Below are 19,735 nucleotides of genomic sequence, written 5' to 3'. Positions count from 1 at the left end.
CTTCACATTGGGTAACCTGGGGTCACCATCAGGGCCGTATCCTCTGCAGCTGGTGCCCACAGATAACCACCCCATCACCATGACTCTGAAGTTAGAAAAAATGAGCCCATCTCCTACCACTTTTGGCAAAACCTCTTCAGCTCTGATTTCACTCTCTATTTCTCCTTTAACCTTCTCAAAAGGTTGTGGGGATGATCACAGAAAATAATTCTAAACTGTGAAGTGATATTCAAAGTGAAAAATTATTCATATTGTAATTATTCATGTTCTCTTTACCTGCCATTAACCATTAAGGGAAAAAATACTTCTTGAATGACAAAGTTGATTAATTTTGTGTTTTGAAGTTGTTGAGTTATTCAAGTTAAACATTATTTTTTCAGGGTATATTGTCTATTTAAATGTTTGGGGTAACCCCAGTTATTTGCTTCTTTTAAAAAAATATTTTTATTGATTTCAGAGAGGAAGGGAGAGGGAGAGAGATAGAAACATCAATGATGAGAGAGAATCATAGATCAGCTGCCTCCTGCATGCCTCCTACTGGGGATTGAGCCCGCAACTCAGGCATGTGCCCTGACTGGGAATCGAACTGTGACCTCATGGTTCATAGGTAGACACTCCACCACTGAGCTACACTGGCTGGGCTATTTGCTTATTTTAATAAAGGGTAGAGGGTGCCCCTTGCTTGTCTTCATAATGAGCAGCGCTCTCAATGCAATCACAGACTTTCTGAACAAGTAGCAGATAACTTGCCATGCATTAAAATTTCACAGCAATTTAAGTAACTTTTTAATTACAAATTCATAATAGCGAAATCTCACCAGCTAAAGACATTGAATTTGAGTAGGTATATCAAGCAATTATTATTTTTTGGCATTTGATACAAGCAGCCTCTCCCCTTCTCAAAAAGCCTCATGTGTCCTGTCCTGTCCTGTTAAATACTGCATTATGTTTGTGTTTATATCCCTATAACTTGAATGGAAGCTTTTATAAAGAGAAGTACCTTTGTTTTGTTCACTGATGTAGCCCAACCACCTAGAAGAGTAATGGGTATTGGTAGACGCTGCCTACACATTTGTCGTATATTTGAATAAACATGTGAGCAGTAATTATACTAAATAATTTTTACTGAGCATTTACCATGTACCTGGCAGTGTACATGTATCATTTCATCCAATGTTCCCAATAAATATATGAAGCAGGTGTCACTTTTATCACCAAATTACAGATGTGGAAACTGAAGGTTAGAAACATAAAGTAAATTGTTTCAGGTCTCATAGCCAATATAATTGAGAACTTGGATTTAAACCCAATTAGCTTGACTCCTATGGACCGTGTTCAAGCAGAAAAATGTTGCTTCTGTATTATCTATTTATTGAAATATTATTATTGAGATTCCATGGGATTTCATTTGGGAAAGGGAGTTTTCCTATGTAAATATTTTTGGCAAACACTGTCCTAGACATTCGAACCAAATCAACATCTATGGTTGCAACTCTAGGCCTTGAGCAGATTTCCATGTGGTTAAATTCTGCAGTATTGGAACTATATCCTCACCTCTTGCCATTTGTTATTGGGTTTTGAAAAAAAAGAAAATAGACAACTTGTGCAACTTCAAGGACTTTCTTCTACTCTGATTTGGAAAATCCTATTCGCCATCTGTCTGCATTTCCTTGTGCGGTGTGTTCTGCTCTGGTTTGGTGTGTTTGGTCTGCGTTCATGACAACTGTCCTCTTCACATGCCCAATTCTGTTTTCTAGGAGAATGAAATAAATCTGACCCACATTGAATCCAGACCTTCGCGCTTAAAGAAAGATGAGTATGAAATCTTCACCAGTCTGGACAAGAGCAGCATGCCTACTCTGGCCAACATCATTAAGATCTTGAAGCATGAAATTGGTGCCACTGTGCATGAGCTTTCCCGAGAGAAGAAGAAAGACACAGGTAAGAAAGAGAGGAATTTTGAAACCCTAGTTACTCTATATTCTGTTTATAATCATATCTACCCTGGAAGACTATTGGGGGTTTAAGCGAGAGGATGTAGGCTAGGGATCTAGACGAGAGCCTAGCATATTTTGGACATTTAGTAAATGCTAGTTCTTTCCCCCCTTCCTCCGGAGAACTATTTTTTATATTAATTGTTTTCTTTCTGCTGCTGAAATTTTTATATATTTTTCATTCTTGAGTTGGGTTGTCATGCTCTCCATCTCCTATCTCTAGAGGGAGGATGGTTAGGGTGTCGAGGGTGCTTTTTATGTAAACACAACTTCAAGACAAATTCCATGGTCATCTCCATTCCCACCAGAGGGCTGTCCCCACATCCTTGTCATAGTATGTAGATTCTGTAGCTGGCAACTGCCTGCCCTTGTCCTAGGGCTTTCATTTCTTTATCTGTCTTTTTCTCTAGATTATGAGCTTCCTATAGGAGGAGGAGTATTTTTTTAAAAAAATATTTATATTCTATGAATTTAGCCCAGTGCTTAGAACACAAGTGCTGAGCAAATATTTGGGAGTGAATGATTAAATCCAGGAGTTGTCAAGACTTGCCCTGTCTCCTTATTGACTTGTTGAAGTGCTGCCCATTGATGACCTCTGAACAATAAGTCAACAAACTAGGGCTATAAAGTTGGGCTTGAACAGACTTCAGTTCAAGTCCTACCTCTTCCACTTAAAGACTTTCAGACCCCTGGCAAGTCCCTTTCACTGCTCTGACCTCAATTTTTCAGGGGGTTTCTGTGAGGGTTAAATGAGATCATACATATACTGCCTGTCTGGTGAATGATAGTATGTGGTTGTTGTTACCATTATGTGTATCCTAAAAGGAATACAGAGGAACAATGTGATTGCTTTCAGGATACAGAACATCTTCAGATCAACTATCCTATATAATAAAAGGGTAATAAGCAAATTAACCCTAATGGAGGAACGACTGGGAGCAACTGGTCGCTATGAGGCGCACTGACCACCAGGGGGCAGGCGATCAATGCAGGAACTGCCCCCTGGTAGTCATTGTGCTTCCACAGGGGGAGCTCCGCTCAGCCACAAGCTGGGCTGATGGCTGCAAGCGCAGCAGTGGTGGCGGGAGCCTCTCCTGCCTCCTCAGCAGCGCTAAGTATGTCCAACTGATGGGGAGTAGGCATAAGCCAGCAGGTGGACATCCCCCGAGGGATCCTGGACTGTGAGAGGGTGCAGGCTTGGCTGAGGGATCTTCCCTCCCAAGTGCATGAATTTTCATGCATTGGGCCTCTAGTGTTTAATAATGTTTTATTTTTTAGAGCAGGTTCATGCTTACGGGAAAATTGGGCAGGAAGTACAGAGAGTTCTCACATGTTCTCTTTCTCCCCCCCCTCCACCTCAGTTTCTCCTGTTATTAACATCTTGCATTACTGTGCTAAGTTTTTAATAATTGATGAGCTGTAGTGATACAATATTAATAACTAAAGTCCATAGTTTATGTTAGAGATCATGCTTTGTATTGTACAGCTCTTTTGGTTTTGCCAGATGCAGATAATGACATGGTGATCAACACTGGTGGATAGTGTCATGTATCCATTATTCCAGGTTCATGCAGTTGATTTAACTGCCCCCCAAATACCCCATGCTCCACTGATTCTTCTCTACTTCTTCCCTTGATCCCTTTGGAAACAATTGATCTTTTACTGTCTCTGTGATCCTGACTTTTCTAGAATGGCATATAGTTGGAATCAGAGTATGTGGTGGTTTCTTTCACTTAGCAACATATATTTAATTTCTTTATATCTTTTTGTGATTCAATGGCTCATTTCGTTTTTTAAAAAATATATTTTATTGATTCTTTACAGAGAGGAAGAGAGAGGGATAGAGAGTTAGAAACATCGATCAGCTGCCTCCTGCATATCCCCCGACTGGGGATGTGCCTGGAACCAAGGTACATGCCCTTGACTGGAATCAAACCCAGGACCCTTGAGTCCGCAGGCCGATGCTCTATCCACTGAGCCAAACCAGTCAGGGCTCATTTCCTTTTATTGCTGAATAATGTTCAATTGTATGGATGTACCATATTTGGTTTATCCATTCACCAACTGAAGGACATTTTGGTTGCAGAGTTGTGATGATTATTAATAAAGCTGTTATAAACATTCATGGGCAGGTTTTTATGTGGACCTGAGTTCTCAGTTCATTTGGGTAAATACATAGGAGTACAATTGCTGAGAAGAACTATTTTTTCTAAATAACTAAAAAAAAAATTCTATTGTACAATCAAAAGTTTTTTGTAAAAACACTGAAGAGTTTAAGTCAAGAGGATTTTGGGCTCTGTCACTGAAAATAGCATTTTAATAGGCAGAGATGCTTTAAAATGAAACAAGACCCGCCTCTTAGCACAGGCCATTGACACAGTTTCTATAAGATGCCTCCAAGGCGTTCCTAGGAGATCTCTACTCCTTCTCTGCCCTCGTCCTCCTGTGGCTATCACACAAGCAAGTCCATCCAGGGCTCTGCCCTTGCCGAGGGTGGTCATCATGCTCATGGGCTCAGGTCACGGCGGGGAGGGCACTTGGAATTCTTCCTTGGATCCACCCTGTCTGCCTGCCTCCCCCTTCCACCTTCCAAGCTGCTTCCCTGATGATCATCTCCTTTTGCTTTTCCGGCCACCTGCTCCCAACAGGAGTGCAGGCTCTCAGGACAAAGGCCCTGCTGGACCCGGGGCCAAGCTCTGCCTCTGCTTGGAGCAGGTGGAGGCCTGGCCAGCTGCGGCCCTGGGGTAGGAAATCAAAGCAATTGACAGGCAGGCACACGGCCCCTTGGGGAGCCAGGGAAGATGTATGTAGATCAGATGAAGGGCTGGCAGCCTGAACTAGAGGCTCAGAAAGGAGGCTCTTAACGGCCGTGGAAGAATAGTTAGGAGCCCAGACTTCGAAACCAGGGGACACCACGCTTAATAGAACTTTGGGCAAATCGCTGGCCTTTACGATCTCCCACTGTATCACATGGGAACAACAAGAATCTCTGTTTCATAGGATTAATGAAATAACAGCGGTGGAGCATCGAGAGCAGTGCAGAGTGTGTTCAAGGGCTTAATAGATGTTCTCTATACCGGTTGCTATAAATAATGGCCCGAGCACAGGAGCCACGAAAAGCCAGCCCACACACAGCTCCTTTTTCAGAGATTCTGAGAACTAGCAAATGACCTCTGAGGTCATGCAGCCCAACAGACTCCTTAATTTTTCATGGTACAAAACAGAGGCCGTGACTTGCCTTAAGGCACAGAGGGGATCCGGTGCAGTCGTGGGTAAGCGTGTGTTGAGTGGTGCTTTGTGCCAGGCACTGTGCTAGGAGCTGGAGTGACAGAGGGCCACACTGCCTGACCTTAAGGAGCTCACAGGCTGATGGAGGCAACAAGACACCCAGGTGGATACCATAGAGGGACAGAGGCTGAACATAGCACAGTTTTGATTCCCTAACGGAGTGTTGAGATTTAAAATTGGGTTGACATTCTACCTGGTGGAGAAAAACTCTGAAGATTAAGCCTTTAAAACAGCACATGTTTTGTGACCCTCATTTCTTCAGATGTTTGGTCACCCCATCCCATACTGGCTGCCCCTACCTGTCAGGGTTTCCTGACCTTCACGTCCTTGTAACAGAACAGATGCTAGGGACACAGGTGATGCTGAAACTTGGTAAGCTTACACCTGCGGAGAGAGACGGGCCCTTTGGGCTGCTGGGGGTAGTTCTTGTGAAGTGAAACCTGGGCCCAGAAGCAGATTTTTTTTTAGGGGAAACAGCCATCCCTTGGCAAAGTTGCTCTTTCTGCAGAGCTCAGTGGGAGGATGATTAGAGAAAGAAAAGCATCATGGTAGATCCGAACCTTTGATTCTTTTCACTTGACAAAATGCCCTGTCTAGGGAGGGGCTCAGACCACAGGGGCAAGTCTGACCGCAAGTTGAAGTGGGAGATCTGAACCCCTCAAATCAATTAGGCTAAACCACTTTCCATTCTAGTGTTTAAACCATTCAAAAGGCCATGTGGGTGATAGAAAATGAAACTTTTCAGTTTCTTAATTGCTAAACGTTCCCCACCCAAAAGAGCTTAAGAGAAGGTTAATTATGGTGACAAGTTAAAGAAACCCCAACCTTCTCAAATGCCTCCTGGAGAAGCTGATGTGAGTTTAATAGGATTTTAATCCAGAGAGTCTTTTGAATACTTGAGGTCTATTCTCCTGCTACCCTCTCTGCTGATGACCTCAAATCCTTCTTCAACCCAACATAAAAGAGCATTAATATCTTCCATCGACCCATCTCCTAATCCTTTTACCTTTGCCTTTGAGTCGTCTGCATGACATTGCGTTTGGAGGGGGGTGGGAAATTCCTACGTGGAGACAGATTGCAGCCAGCAAAAGCAGACGGACCGAATGTCTGGGCTAGACAGAAGTAGAGGATCATCGCCTTTGGAGAAAATTATCTGTTGGGAATTATTTTCCAAAATCAAATGGGCATTTAGTGGATTTTGTTCAAGCTGTGGTGATTATGAAGATCCTGGTGTGGAAGCAAAAGGAGTCCAGATTGCTCTTGTGTGTTCTTGTGTGTGTGTGTGGGGGGGGGGGGGGGGGGGGGGGCGGGGCGGGAGGGGAGGGTAGAGGACTATTTATTTTATCTATCTATCTATCTAGCCTGGGGGCAATTAGGATTTTATTTCTTTTTTATTTGTAAGAATTCATGAAGAAATGTTTTAAGGGGGAAAATCACTGCAAGAAGATCCAAAGTAACATCATTATACTCATTCTTTTCCTCTCATACATCTCTGCCCCTCCCAGCCCTCTGGAGTTTTCTCTTTTCTGCTTCAATATCGTTGCCCCAAATAGCAGTGCTATGATGAGGCTGAAGTTTCAGATCAATTGTCAGGAGAAGAAGGATAGGGTTTCCTTGGAGGAATCTGAAAAGACCCTGAATTTGGGACATAATGGTACACACACGTGTGTGTGTGTGTGTGTGTGTGTGCGCACGCGCGTGTGCATATTTTTTAAGAGACAAGATTTTTCAAAGGTATCTTGACTCTCAAAGAGATTATAAGCATCTTTAGGGAGAAGTTGCTTAAGGCTGGAGGGAGGTCCAGATGGTTAGGGGTTTCCCCATTTCCATCACCTGTGCCTGCCTTTCTTCTCTCTCTTCCTCTGCTCCTCTGTTCTGCATTCCCTCCTCCTTGTCCCCTTCTCAGTTCCAAACCTCCTCCCATGCATTTCACTTGGACCAGGGGTTCCTCTCTGGGCTGTAGATGCTTGTGGTCCTGGGTCTGCAGGAGACCATGTATTTGCATGTTTGTAAAAACACACAGATTGATGGCCATTTGCAGCCTACCTGGATGCTTGCTGGATGTGTTAATGTTCCCATATGTCCTGGAGGCTGGAAATGGGACTTTTGTTTCAACATATCCCATATTCCTCAACACCCAGAACTTGCTTCTCCCAGGTCTTACTTCCTTAAACCTTGTCCTGGATCTCCAAGGTGACAGCTGGTGAAGTCCTTGTCTAAATCCTTAGGCCTGGCCTGAGTCCTCTGAAGCCAGGGGGGTCGGGGAAGGGCTCCTGGAGGGTGATGGACATTCTATGGAAGAGTCTTCAGATGTATTTTTTATCATCCAATGTAGCTTGACCATAACTCCAGTTGTAAGTGATAGGTAATCCAATCTCAGGCAATGGGAATGCTCAGAAAACAGAATTCGGTATTTGGGAATAGAGTGGGCAACCTGAAAAAAAATATGTTTATGAGATATTGACATCTTAAAAAGGATATTGGGAGGACAGTTCTAGTTTAGATTGGTGAGTGGAATAATGACCGTGCAGGTCATTAAAAATATATATATAATTGATTTCAGAGAGAGAAAGTGAGAAGGAGAGAGAGATAGAAACATTGATGGGACAGCAACATCTATTGGCTGCCTCCTGCATGCCCCATATTGGGGATCAAACCTGCAACCTGGGTTGTGACCAGGAATCGAACAGGTGACTGCCTGGTGCATGTGACCTGCCAGCCGAGCCACACCAGCTGGGCACCTTGCAGGCCATTTAAAAAATGTATTTATTATTTCATTCATAACCATTTACTCATTCCATCCACTTATTTATTTCAACACATTTTTACTCTTTGTTTCATGGCTAGATCCCTTTCATCCATCCATCCAGTTCTCATTCTCATTTTAACATATGGACAGAGAGAGAGCAAATGCTTTGCCTACCATGTCAATTATAGAAGCGGGCTCTGAACCCACCATGCCTGGCCACTGCCCTGTCCAGGAGGGACAGGGAAAGAGACTGGCACCACCAGCCAGCATTTGGCTCACTCCTTACCAAGGCTTTCCTAAAGAGTGTTTCTTCTCTAGAAAGCAAGTAGATGCTCCTTCAAAGAGAAAAAACAACAACACATTGAAAGTCTTCGTGCTGCAGGACGTTGGGGAACTGCCCTCCTTTCTCAGGGGGAGATGTTGTGATTAGCACAGGGACTGCTTTTCTTGGGGGCTGGAGGCCATTGCCTTGGAGGAGAGACACCAGGAGCCAGGGGGGGGGGGGGGGGGGGTGGGGAGCATCCTTCTATTTTGGGCCTAAGAAATGGAGGATTTATTGCTTTCACTGAGACAGGCTGGAGGCAGAAGTCTGGGGCAAGCCTGGGTGCCTCTTTGGCTACACCCTGGGGCTGGTGAAAGTCTGGTGGAGGGAGGGGGTTAGATGGGATTCAGCCTGCACCTTGAACTGCTATAAATTTAAGGGGCTTACTCTGACCCGCTGGCCAGGAAGCAGGCTCCAGCCGGGCCCGTGGGGCCTTTTGGCTCAGGAGCCCTCCCAAGCCAGTCGCCCCTTGGTGTCTGAGCTGAGCAGTTGACCCCAACTTAATGAGACCACGACGTGGGTGTCCAGGGCCAGCTCTCCTGCGGGCTGCTTCCCTTGGAACCAAATCAATATTCATTAATGATCTGCCCCTCCCTGGGTGCCTCTGGCTTCACAGAGGGCCTCTGTTGCACCAGGCTGCCTAAGTCATTCATTAACCACCAAGCCCGGCAGTCCGTGAGGCCAAGGAGGGGCTCACAGAGGCCAGCCCACCACCGAGGTATTTGCAAAGGTCATTAATGAACTAATCTGATTTAACTTTTCAAAACAGAGGCCTGGGTCGTGGGGGTCAGTCTCCATTCCCAGCATTGTGAGTGAGACAGGGTGGTGGGGAGGCCTGTGACCTTCACTGAAGAAGAGAAAATGTGTGGGAGGCGCTGAGAACTTAGGTATTAAAAAGTCACTACCTCTAAATCCAGAGAGGCTTGGGATGAAAGGTGGGAGGGCCCTGGGCTGTTCTGGGGATTATCTTCAAGAGCCTTTAGATTCCTGTTCAGGTTCGTCACCTCTAAAACCAAGGACCCCTGCACCGCCTACCTTATTCTGAGCCAGCCCAGCACAGCAGTGGAGTCCACAAGCTGCAGAGTTCTAATTCCAGCCCAGGGAGCCCAGGGAGCTTGAGCAAGTCTGTTCATCTCTCTGAGCCTCAGTTTGCTCATCAGTAAAGCAGAAACAATAATGGTACCACCTCAGATTGCTCTGAGAATTTAAGCAGATAATGAAAGGGAAGCATTTAGCACAGGATCTGGTGCATCGTAAGCTCTCAAAAAAAATGTAACTTTAAAGAAAATTTTTTGGCTGGGAAACTTGGAAGAGCCCTGTTGTAGAGGATGGAGACACAGGAATGAATCCAGCCCTGCCACCAGTGGCCAGCATCACCTTACTTAACTAGATAAGTGTCTCTGTGTAATGAAGACACAGATTGACCACAGTTGCTTCTCACCCCAACCCAGGAGGCCAGTGAGGGATTGGCTGCCTCACCCATTTCACAGATGAGAAGCCAGAGCCTCAGGCATCAAGTGACATTCTCAGAGTCATGCAGTTTGGGGTGGGAGAAAGAAAACTTGAACGCAGACCTGCTGGCTTCCAGTCCAGGGTGTGCACACCCATTGCAGTATAAAGGTCAGGCACAAATGTAAAGGCTTGGTCCTGACTTTGTCTGGGGTCCTCTGCAGTCTCTGTCCCTGGAGCCCGTGGTGTCCCCACACTGCCCGCTTCACAGCCCTGCTCGGGTTGGCCGCTTCCCCAGAAATCAAGGCCTGTCAGGACCTTGATACTATATTCCCAACACCTTGAACTGCCTCTCCTGGGTCTCATTTCCTTCAGCCTTGTTTCTGCTCTCCAAGGGGACAGCTGGTGAACTCCTCATCAGGAGGCCTGGCTGGGTCCTCTTTCTACCCAGACAATACATAGGCTGTATTTAGCTTCACCAAGACTTCAATCTTTTGAGTCTGCAAACTTCCCAAATTTGCCACTTTTCTCCACCAAGGGGTCTGAACTAAGTTATGTGGCTCAACTAGTGTTTTCCCTTTGGAGGACACACACACACACACACACACACACACACACACACACACACACACAGCCACAGCCACCCAGAGCTGAAAATATTCTGGTTCTGCTGCCCTCTGGCGTTCAGTTGAGAAACAGCCAGCATGCACAGCTGTGAATTAAGGTGGGGGCCCAAAGACTTCTATTTGTGGGATAGAGATCTTTGTTTCTTTGGTGAGAGGAGAAACAGAGATGGTAGGGGCAATGCATTTTGGGAGCGGAACAAATGTAGTGACGATACTTCCAGAAACAAGCGAGGTTGCACACAGATTGAACCAGAAGTGTGTTTTCAGGTGTCTAGGCCAGCCTCAGCCCGTCACAGGCATCCCATAGGTCTTGGAATCTGAAACCCAAAAGGGATTGCAGCAGCACGTGAATCCAAACACTCACATTTTATGGAGAAGGGAACTGAGGCCTAGGATTAGAAAGCCTGTTAATATCAGAGCTGGGCTGACCACCAGCTTCCCGATTCTAGTCTTGCTTCTCCCCCATCTTTTCTCTCCCCCCTCCCCGCCTCTAAATATTATCATCATTAAGATTGTTGTCATCCTAAAGGTTAACCCTGAGCCCTTATGTTGGGTCAGTCACTGTGCTGGGATTGTCACATTTGCTAATTTAATTCATGCAATAAGACAGATAGTTTTTGTCCATTTCGTGGATAAAGAAACTAAGGCTCTGAGAGATAAAATGCTTGCTCAATTATACAAAAATAAGTGGCAGACCTTCTAGCTTTGATGCAAGGCTTTCTCTTTTGTCCTCTGTGCTATGTTGAGCTAAGGGCAGAGTAAAAATAATTCCCTGGAGTTTGTAGCTGAGCAATAATAGTGCGGTTGACCCTTGAACAACAGAAGGTTAGAGCACTGACCCCTGTACTGTGTCAAAAATCCAAGTATCACTTAACTCCCCCAAAACTTAACTAACCACTAACAGCCTGCTGTTGACCAAAAGCTTTACTGATAACAAACGATCGATGAATGCATATTGAAAAAAATCCATGTACAGGTGGACCTGTGCAGTTCAAACCTATGTTGTGCAAGGGTCAACTGTATTTACGATGTGCTGGTACTGTTCTCAGCAAGTCACATATATTAACTCATTTACCTTCATATTGTTCCTCTAAAGTAGTACTTTATAGCACTATTATTATCCCCATTTTATTGCTACAAAGACTGAGGCACAAAGAAGTTCTGGTTGCCACAGATAGTCAGCGCAGAGACGGTGTTCCAGCCAAAACTGCCCAGCTCTGTGGCCCATCTCTGTTCCTGTTGTTTTATCATCACAGAGAGCTGATTGGGAGATAAGGGCTGGGCTTTGAGGCCATGGAAACCCCAGGTGGGAAGCTGCAAAGACAATCAGGCAGGCAGCTGTCCAAACCAGTGTGCTCTGCCCCCAGCCCCTGTGGTGGGGTGGATTCATGGTTAGGGCCTGAGACGGTGGAATAGCTGGGCCTGAGTTAGAATCCTGACCGTTGTTTTATTGCAGCGTATGTTGGGGTTTGTCCCTCAACCTCTCTGTATCTTAGCTTCCTCATTGTAATATGGGGAGACCAATAGCACCCACCTCATAGGTCAAATATTTAGAATGGCACCCAATGTTACGTTTTATTACTCACATAGGCAGTAGAGAGCTTAGCACCTCAGACCTATGGAAACAAGGCTCTAGTGACCCAGTGGTCGGCAAACTGCGGCCCCTTGAGTGTGGCTCTTCCACAAAATACCACGTGCTGGCACGCACGTACAGTGCGGTTGAAACTTCGTGGCCACACTCAAGGGGCCAAAGAGCTGCATGTGGCTCGTGAGCCGCAGTTTGCTGACCACTGCGTCTAGTCTAAATGAACCTCTATTTTTTAAAAATTTTTTGAAAATGAACCTTTATTAACGCTGCTGAGAAAAGCCTCTTGTTTTGGTGGACTGTGTAGATCATGGATGACATTTCCCCAGTCTCACCACTAGATGGCACACATGTTCTTTTCTGCACAACCTGAGCCTTTGAGCAGAATCAGAAATAACTTGCTCCAGATGGAAAGCTACCTTTTATGGGCCTGACACTGGGCTGCGCGCCTTGCCTACATTCTTATTTACTTCTCACAGCAATCCTCATATTAAAAGAGGCATTCCAACCAAAATGCTAAGCAAGCACCTGGTACATGGTAAGGCCTCAAAAAATGTTTGCTGTTCTTCCCAATATTGTTGCTGTTATTCCCATTTTTATAGTTAGGACTGAAGCACAGGGAGGATAAGTAGGTAGTTGGAGCCTGGATTCAAACACAGGCCAGGCTGACTGCAAGCTCAGCATCCTTTCCCCTAAATCTCATTTCAGGGGAATGAGGGGTGCCTTGGGCTCACTTCACTGTCTGCCCACCATGTCTACTTATGTCCTCTACTTATTTTCTGGGTCCACCACTTTCTTACTCCTATGTGATTATAAAAGTTATTTAGGCTTTTAAGAGCCTCAGTCTCATCTGAACAATAGGAGTCATAATACCTTCCTAATGTTGGAGACACTTCAGAAATAGCAACTAAACCAGAATTAACACTCCATGCATGATGGTTACTATTATTAATGCCTTACATGTTAACATGACCAGACTTCTTTCCTTCCTTCCTCCCTCCCTCCCTTCCTCTCTTACCCTCCCTCCTTCCTTCCTTTTCTCCTTCCTCCCTTTCCCCCCTTTTTTCTTCCTTTCCTCCCTCCTTTCCTCCTATGCACCTGGAACTACAGTGCACTCATAGTTCCTACCCTCATGGACCTTACAGTCCAAAATGTCCTAGTCTCTGTTCATTCCTGGGACAGTGCCACTCCTAGGATGCCTTCTTTCCTGTAGGCCACAGCAATTTGGGTGCCACCACCTACTCTCCTTCCTGGGGTCCCTCTCTCTGCATGACCAATGTCTGCAGGCCACACAGCTCAGACCCTATCTTCTTTCCCATTATGCTGCTCCAAACACACGCAAGTCCACAGATTCCTTGGATTCTGCTGAGCATCCTCAAATCCTGCCACCTGACTCCATTCATTCTGCTTCACCAAGGGCTTCCAAATGGGCTTTGGCATCCAAAGAGTCTGCCAGGATGCCTGGGGGCTGTTGGGAGGAAGACCCGTGATAGGAAGATGGGGTCTCACGGGCTCATCCTTGCTGACAATAGAACAGCTCTGGTTTAATCTGGGTTACATTCTGGGGTTGCATATATATTCTGCTAAAGAAAAACATCAAAAACTGTTCCACTCTACTATGATGGGTAGGAGGGAGATGAATTTTGAGATAATTCAGAGAAAATCTCCAGAAAAGAGAAAATGTTTGGGAATGTGTCTTAAAATTAGTTTCCAACATGCTAAGTGAAATAGACAGAGGGAGAAAGACAAATACTGCATGGTATCACTTATATATGGACCCTAAAAAATAAGTTAAACTCATAGAAACAGAGAGTAGGTAAGTAGTTGCCAGGAGCTGAGGGTGGAGGAAATAGGAGATGGTAAAAGACTACAAACTTTCAGCTATAAGGTGAATAAGGTTCAAGGATCTAATATATAAAACAGTGATATAGTTGGTAGTACTGTATTGTATTCTTGCAATTACCTAAGAGAGTGGAACTTAAATGTTCATACCCCTCCAAAAGAAGATAAATATGTGTGAGGTGATGGATGTGCTAATTAAAACGTGTGCTGGGATCCTTTCAATGTATACATATATCAAATAACAGTCATGTACCCTTCAAATATCTTACCATTTTGTCACTTACACTTAAACAAAGCTGAAATTTAAAAAAAAGTTTTCAAGGGAAATGGGATATAGTGTTTGAATCAGTAATTTGATGGCTGTCTGGAACTCCACTTTCACCACCATTGACTTGACTAATTGGGGCTGATTGCATACTTCTGACTTCTGACCTTGACTGTGTCCTGCCAATCTGCCACTCAGGACTTTGCTCTTTCTGTGTTGCAGTGCCCTGGTTCCCAAGGACCATTCAAGATCTGGACAGATTTGCCAACCAGATCCTCAGCTATGGAGCGGAACTGGATGCAGACCACCCCGTGAGTCCATGGCCCTGCCCATGAGATGCTTTTGGTTCCTCCCCATCCTACTCTGGAGCAATGTGTCTTTATTTGTTTTCTTGTACAGCAGTCGTTTATTGAGTGCCTACTCATTCATCATCATCATCATCATCATCATAGCCATTATTATTGTTGGATCAAATGTGGGTTATCATCTAGAAACTATTGTTTATATATAATATATGCATGTAAGTGTGTGCACACACACACTCAGATATGTAAGTAATCTTTATTTTTCTGACTTTCTACAATCACAGAGGTTTAATTCAAGTGCTTGGGAGACAGAAAAGTCTACTAACAACTCTGCCTGATCCATGGGGCGTGGGGAGTGGTGACATTGAACTAGATCTTGAAAACTGAGTGGAAGATGCTAGTCAAACAAGGAGACAGGAGGCAGTATGATCTGAGGGAACGGTACATACGAAGGTTCAGGGTCCTGAAAGTACCTAGAATATTTTAGAAGGGCTGGCTGGTGTGGTAGGTATGAAGGTCAGCTTTTAAAAGATCTGACATACCAGACGGAGAAATCAGACTGTGTCCCATAACCTGTGGGCAGGAGGTGGGTCCTTTAATGGCTTCTGGTTAGAGGACCAGGGTGGGGAGAGTTTATCCCCATTTTCTGTGGGGTTGGGGGTCCTGGGATGGAGCAGCCCAACCTGGCTCAGAGCCAGTTCTAGCAGCCTCTATAGGCAAGAGGTGCAACCGTGATCATGTTGACTGTCCTTTACTGTTTGCCCAGGCAAGTTGCTCCACTCCTCTTTAAATGACTTGAAGGTTGTTTCCATTTGCAGTGTGTTAGTCTAACACTAAGGGATTGTCTGTGTTTTACTCACAGTATAATTTCTCCTCACATCACGTGGGTCCTTACAGTTGAGTAAGTTGTGAATGAACCCCCTTTGGCATGTCTCTGTCTGGTGCCTCTTGGCTAGGGGCCCTGAGAGCGAAGCATCTTCAAAGATATGGTTTCTCTGCAAAACTGTCCGATGACCTTTGACCCAGCCAATGGGGTCGGCCCATCGTGGCCATTCTCCTCTTACCAACCTCCAGTACCCCTGCCCTGCCCCACGTCCTTTCCGTTGGGCACACCCCCTGTCATTTGGGGATGTGAGAGCAGAGGCCAGTCCATAGACATGGCCATCTCCCCACCTCTGTCCTGGTGTCTGTCTTCTGAGAGGCAGATGGGGCTGATCTTAAAACTCTGGAGTTAATTTCTCCTTACAAGCCCAGCCCACATCTTTGGCTCCCTGGCCTCTCAGTGACATGTACTTTATCGTAAAAATACAATTTATCAGGTACACTGTCCCCCTGAAGAGAGGCCAGGCTCTCCCTGTTCCTTCCTGTGGCTTCTCATCCTATCTGGGAAGAGATGGGCCAAGAACAGAACAGGCCCTCCAGGGTGTGGGCAGAGGTGTTCCTCGGAGAGGACCCTCTGTTCTTCTCTGTCCCACAGGCTCAGGAGGAGCGCGGCTCGCCCTGGCCCCTGCTCTTGGCAGTAGGCACTGAGGTTTGACCCAATAGCCCACACCAGGGCCTCCAACACAGCCGCGCTGGAAAATGAGCCAGGGAAGGATTGTTCCCAAAACAGAGATGAAGGGGAATGAAATAGGCTAGCTGTATCAACTCCTCCATCCTGCCATCTCTTCATCCCTGTCCTCTGTTTTCCTTCCACTTGTGTTTATTAAGCACATTTCTTGAGCATGGATTGTGTACCAGGCACTGTGCTAAATGCTTTCCCTGCATTTTAAAAACTTAAATGTTCTAACCTGTGGGAAGGTTGTACTTTCTCATTTTCCAATGAGAAATCTCAGCCAGAGAGGGCTGTGTGGGCTCCTGTGTCCGTGAGCCATGTCCCAGGCCATGTGCAGGGAAGGGGGCTGAAATGATTAATAAAACAGGATATCTTCCTTCCAGGAGCCTTCAGTTGTAAAGTTGAGAGAAGAAGGGTGAGTGGCTATTCTTCCCAAAGGGATGGCAGAGGGGTTGAGGGTGCAATCCTAAGCCTGGCAAGTAGAGTCCAAGTGGGTTTGTTTGATTCACATTTCCAAAAGCAATTCTCCTTTCTCCAACTGTTCTCAGCCTCTGTGCTCTGGTCCACGTTGCTTCCTTTGCCAGGGATGCTTTTCCTTATCCCCCAGCTGCCCTTTCCCTGCTGGAAGGCCTCTATTTACTTTTAAGGCCCAACTCATATATCTTGGCCTCCCTAGAGCCTCCCATCTACATAGTCTCCAGGCCCAGTGGTTCCCACACTCATGCTATAGAGCTGTGTCACTGTGATTTATACTTTGAGCACAGAGGCACAGAGTATCAGGTCAAAATAAAATCACCATGTCATGACTTATAATAACCTAACAAGAGCCATAAGATATATGCAAGTGAGACATATACATGTGTCCTGAACTAGAGTCTATGAAAAAGATCTCACGATCAAGGGGGGAAACACTGTGTTCTAGAACCCCATTTTCAGCATTTACAAGTTCCATGGTCTCATTAGAGGTTTTGGAAAGTCCTGCAAAAATTAAATGCATTTCACCTAATGGTTCTCAAACTTATTTACCCACAGAACCCCTTATTGACCCTTAGCAACATTATCTTGAATGGTAGTGTTCCATGGAATACAGTTTGGGTAATATTTGGCTAAATCATAAAGAAAAAATGTATATGAGTAAACACCAGGTTTACTGCTATGGTATCAGTTTTAATGTCACTGTGGGCAGAATGGTTAGGGAGGAGTTCCCAAACAGGGAGATCCGAATTAAGCCCTCTGGTAACCAGGGTAGGCTAGCTGCTTACTTATCAAACAGCCCCCAAACCTCCTTGGCTTAACCCAAGGAAAGTTTATTTCCAATATAGTCAATAAGGAAATCGCTCCACCCAGTCCTGCAGAGATCAAGTCTCCTTCCAACTAAGGGCTGCACCCTCCTCCAAGTCCTTGGAGCCTTAGCATGGTGCCCATGCATGAAAAAGACAGAGAATGGCTCCTGGGAGGTTCATATGGGCCAGGATGGAAGGTGACTCACATCTCTTCACTCAAATTCCACTGACCTGTCACAGGCCCACAACTAACTTAGTAAGGACGCAGAGAAAAGTAGTTTAGCAATATTCTCAGAGATAATGAAGGGGATACCAGCAGCCACAACCACACAGACCCCAACCTCAGAGCTCTCTCTTTCAGTTTCCCTAACACCTGCCTCCGTGTCTAGATGAAGACCCACACTGGAGGAAGCTTTCAGTGGGGAAAGTGTGAGCAAACGCAACTGTTCTTCTGTGTTTATTTCTGTTCTTGATCCAAGTCTCTCAAACTGCTTTTCAATCTTTCATGGTATAGGCATTAACTTTTCCTACTCGCCAACAAGAGCCTGCTCTTCCCCAAGACCAGGACTATATTTCCAATACTTGTCTCCTTTTCTCTTCCTTCTGCTCACCTACCTGAGGGCCTGTCAGAATCTATCCTAAAAGTCAACCAGTTGAGTCATCATCAATTACTTGTTGCATTCCAACTAAGTTGCTCTGACAAAGTGTAATTTTTAAAAAGTTAGAAACAACTGTTATACAGGTATATATTGTGAACATGTGTCAAAGATCCATGGACTCAGGAATGGGGGACCCAGCAAGATGACAAAGATGGTGCAAAGGAAGACACAAGAGACCAAAGTATATATGGTCATTGAAAAATAGAGATCTGGAATAAGATCACAAAGATGGTTATACAAATTACCAATGTCCCAGAAGGCGGGAAAGCCGTAACTGCGAGTGTTCTCTTTTCTACTGGACAGAAATAATTTGCAACAGGATCATAAAATAAATATTTTGGAACTTTGAATAAATATTACTCAGCATCCAACTTTGAAGTGTTGGGGCCTTACTAAGTTGTAAATTGCACTTCAAGCAAATGTCCATGCCCCTGGAGCACACAGTGAGCTTGTTAAATAGTGATCTGATAGGACTTTGAAAAGGCACACCGTAACATTTGTTTTGCTTAAGGTTTGCATAATTTTTAATAGGTCTTACTCAGGAGTGTGCCAAATATGCCAGGCACAGAAAATCCAGTGATAAGTAAGACAAACAGATTCCTGAATTAAATAATTTTAACAAGTATAATGATTGTGCCATGCCGGTGTGGTTCAGTGGTTGAGCATCAACCTTGAACCAGGAGGTCACTGTTCAATTCCTAGTCAGAACACATGCCTGGGTTTTGGGCTCCATCCTCAGTAGTGGGCGTACAGGAGGCAGCCAATCAATGATTCTCTCTTATCAATGTTTCTATCTTTCTCTCCCTCTCCCTTCCTCTCTGAAAGCAATAAAAATATATTTAAAAAAAACAAGTATAACGATTGTCTAAAAGGAAAAACACTCAGTTTGCTGAGGGAGTGTATTATAGAAGAAAACCAATAAACTGGAAAAATCAAGGAAGGTGTGATGTAAACCAAGTTGGAAAGACTGAGTAGTAGCTTATTGGCCTGAGAAAGTGAGGAAAAGTATTCCAATCAGAGGGAACAGACTGTATGAAGGCCTCCATATGGGAGGAAAAGCATGGTGTGTTTAAAGAATTAAAATAAGACCAATCTGGACAAATTTGGAGATATAATATGTAGTTCTGCACAGAGTTGGAAATATAGGTAGGGCAGGATCACATAAAGGCCTGTGGACTATATTCAGGATTTTGGACTGTATCCCAAAAGTGATGAGAAGCCATTGAAAGTTTCTAATGAGGGGAGCACCCCCACCAGATTTGCATTTTGTTAATTTTACATGGACTAAAGTGAAGAGAGATGGTTTGGGGGAGGAGACAAAGAAAGCAGTTATAGTAGTCCAGGCAAGAAAAGATGAAGGCCTGAATTAAGTTGTAGCAGTGAGAATAAAGTAAAAAAGGACAGACTCAAGATATTTGAAAGGAAAAATGGACAAAAATTGATTATTGAATGTGAAAGTAAGAGAGGAGGAGAGAAGTAAAACAATGACTTCCTGGCCTGGGCAACCAGGTGTCCAAATCCTCTCTAGAACAGGCTTCTTGGCATTATTGGTGGGGACCATGGCTGACAACATACAGTGGGCAAAGGTGGGGGGCATGCTCACACTGCCCTTGTCTCTTGGCTTACAAATCTTTGGCCCATACCTATAGGATGGCAATGGTAGATACTTAAAAAAATGCCACTTTGAAACTCTTGGCTCCTGTGTATCATCCTTCCTCCAGTTGGCTTGGGACCAATAGGATGCAAAAAGGCTCTTACTATTGGCCTAGATGAACTATAAATAAATAACAATGTAAGAACTCTATAGATGCTA

General features: G+C 44.8%; 1 protein-coding gene across 1 annotated transcript in view; it reads left to right on the top strand.

The window, feature by feature from the left end:
- PAH (phenylalanine hydroxylase) overlaps positions 1-19,735 on the top strand; it is a 52,922-nt gene that overhangs the window by 15,793 nt on the left and 17,394 nt on the right. Inside the window, exons 3-4 of the mRNA XM_070410923.1 lie at positions 1,758-1,941; positions 14,343-14,431. Coding sequence (XP_070267024.1) covers positions 1,758-1,941; positions 14,343-14,431 — 273 coding nt within the window. The remainder of the gene's footprint in view (positions 1-1,757; positions 1,942-14,342; positions 14,432-19,735) is intronic.

The sequence above is a fragment of the Myotis yumanensis genome, unplaced genomic scaffold, assembly GCF_028538775.1.
Source record: "Myotis yumanensis isolate MYYU_CA2020_CCGP unplaced genomic scaffold, mMyoYum1.0.hap1 SCAF_3, whole genome shotgun sequence".
Lineage (NCBI taxonomy): Eukaryota > Metazoa > Chordata > Mammalia > Chiroptera > Vespertilionidae > Myotis > Myotis yumanensis.
Note: the sequence above shows the minus strand (reverse complement) of the source record. Positions and strands in the feature narration are given on the sequence as shown.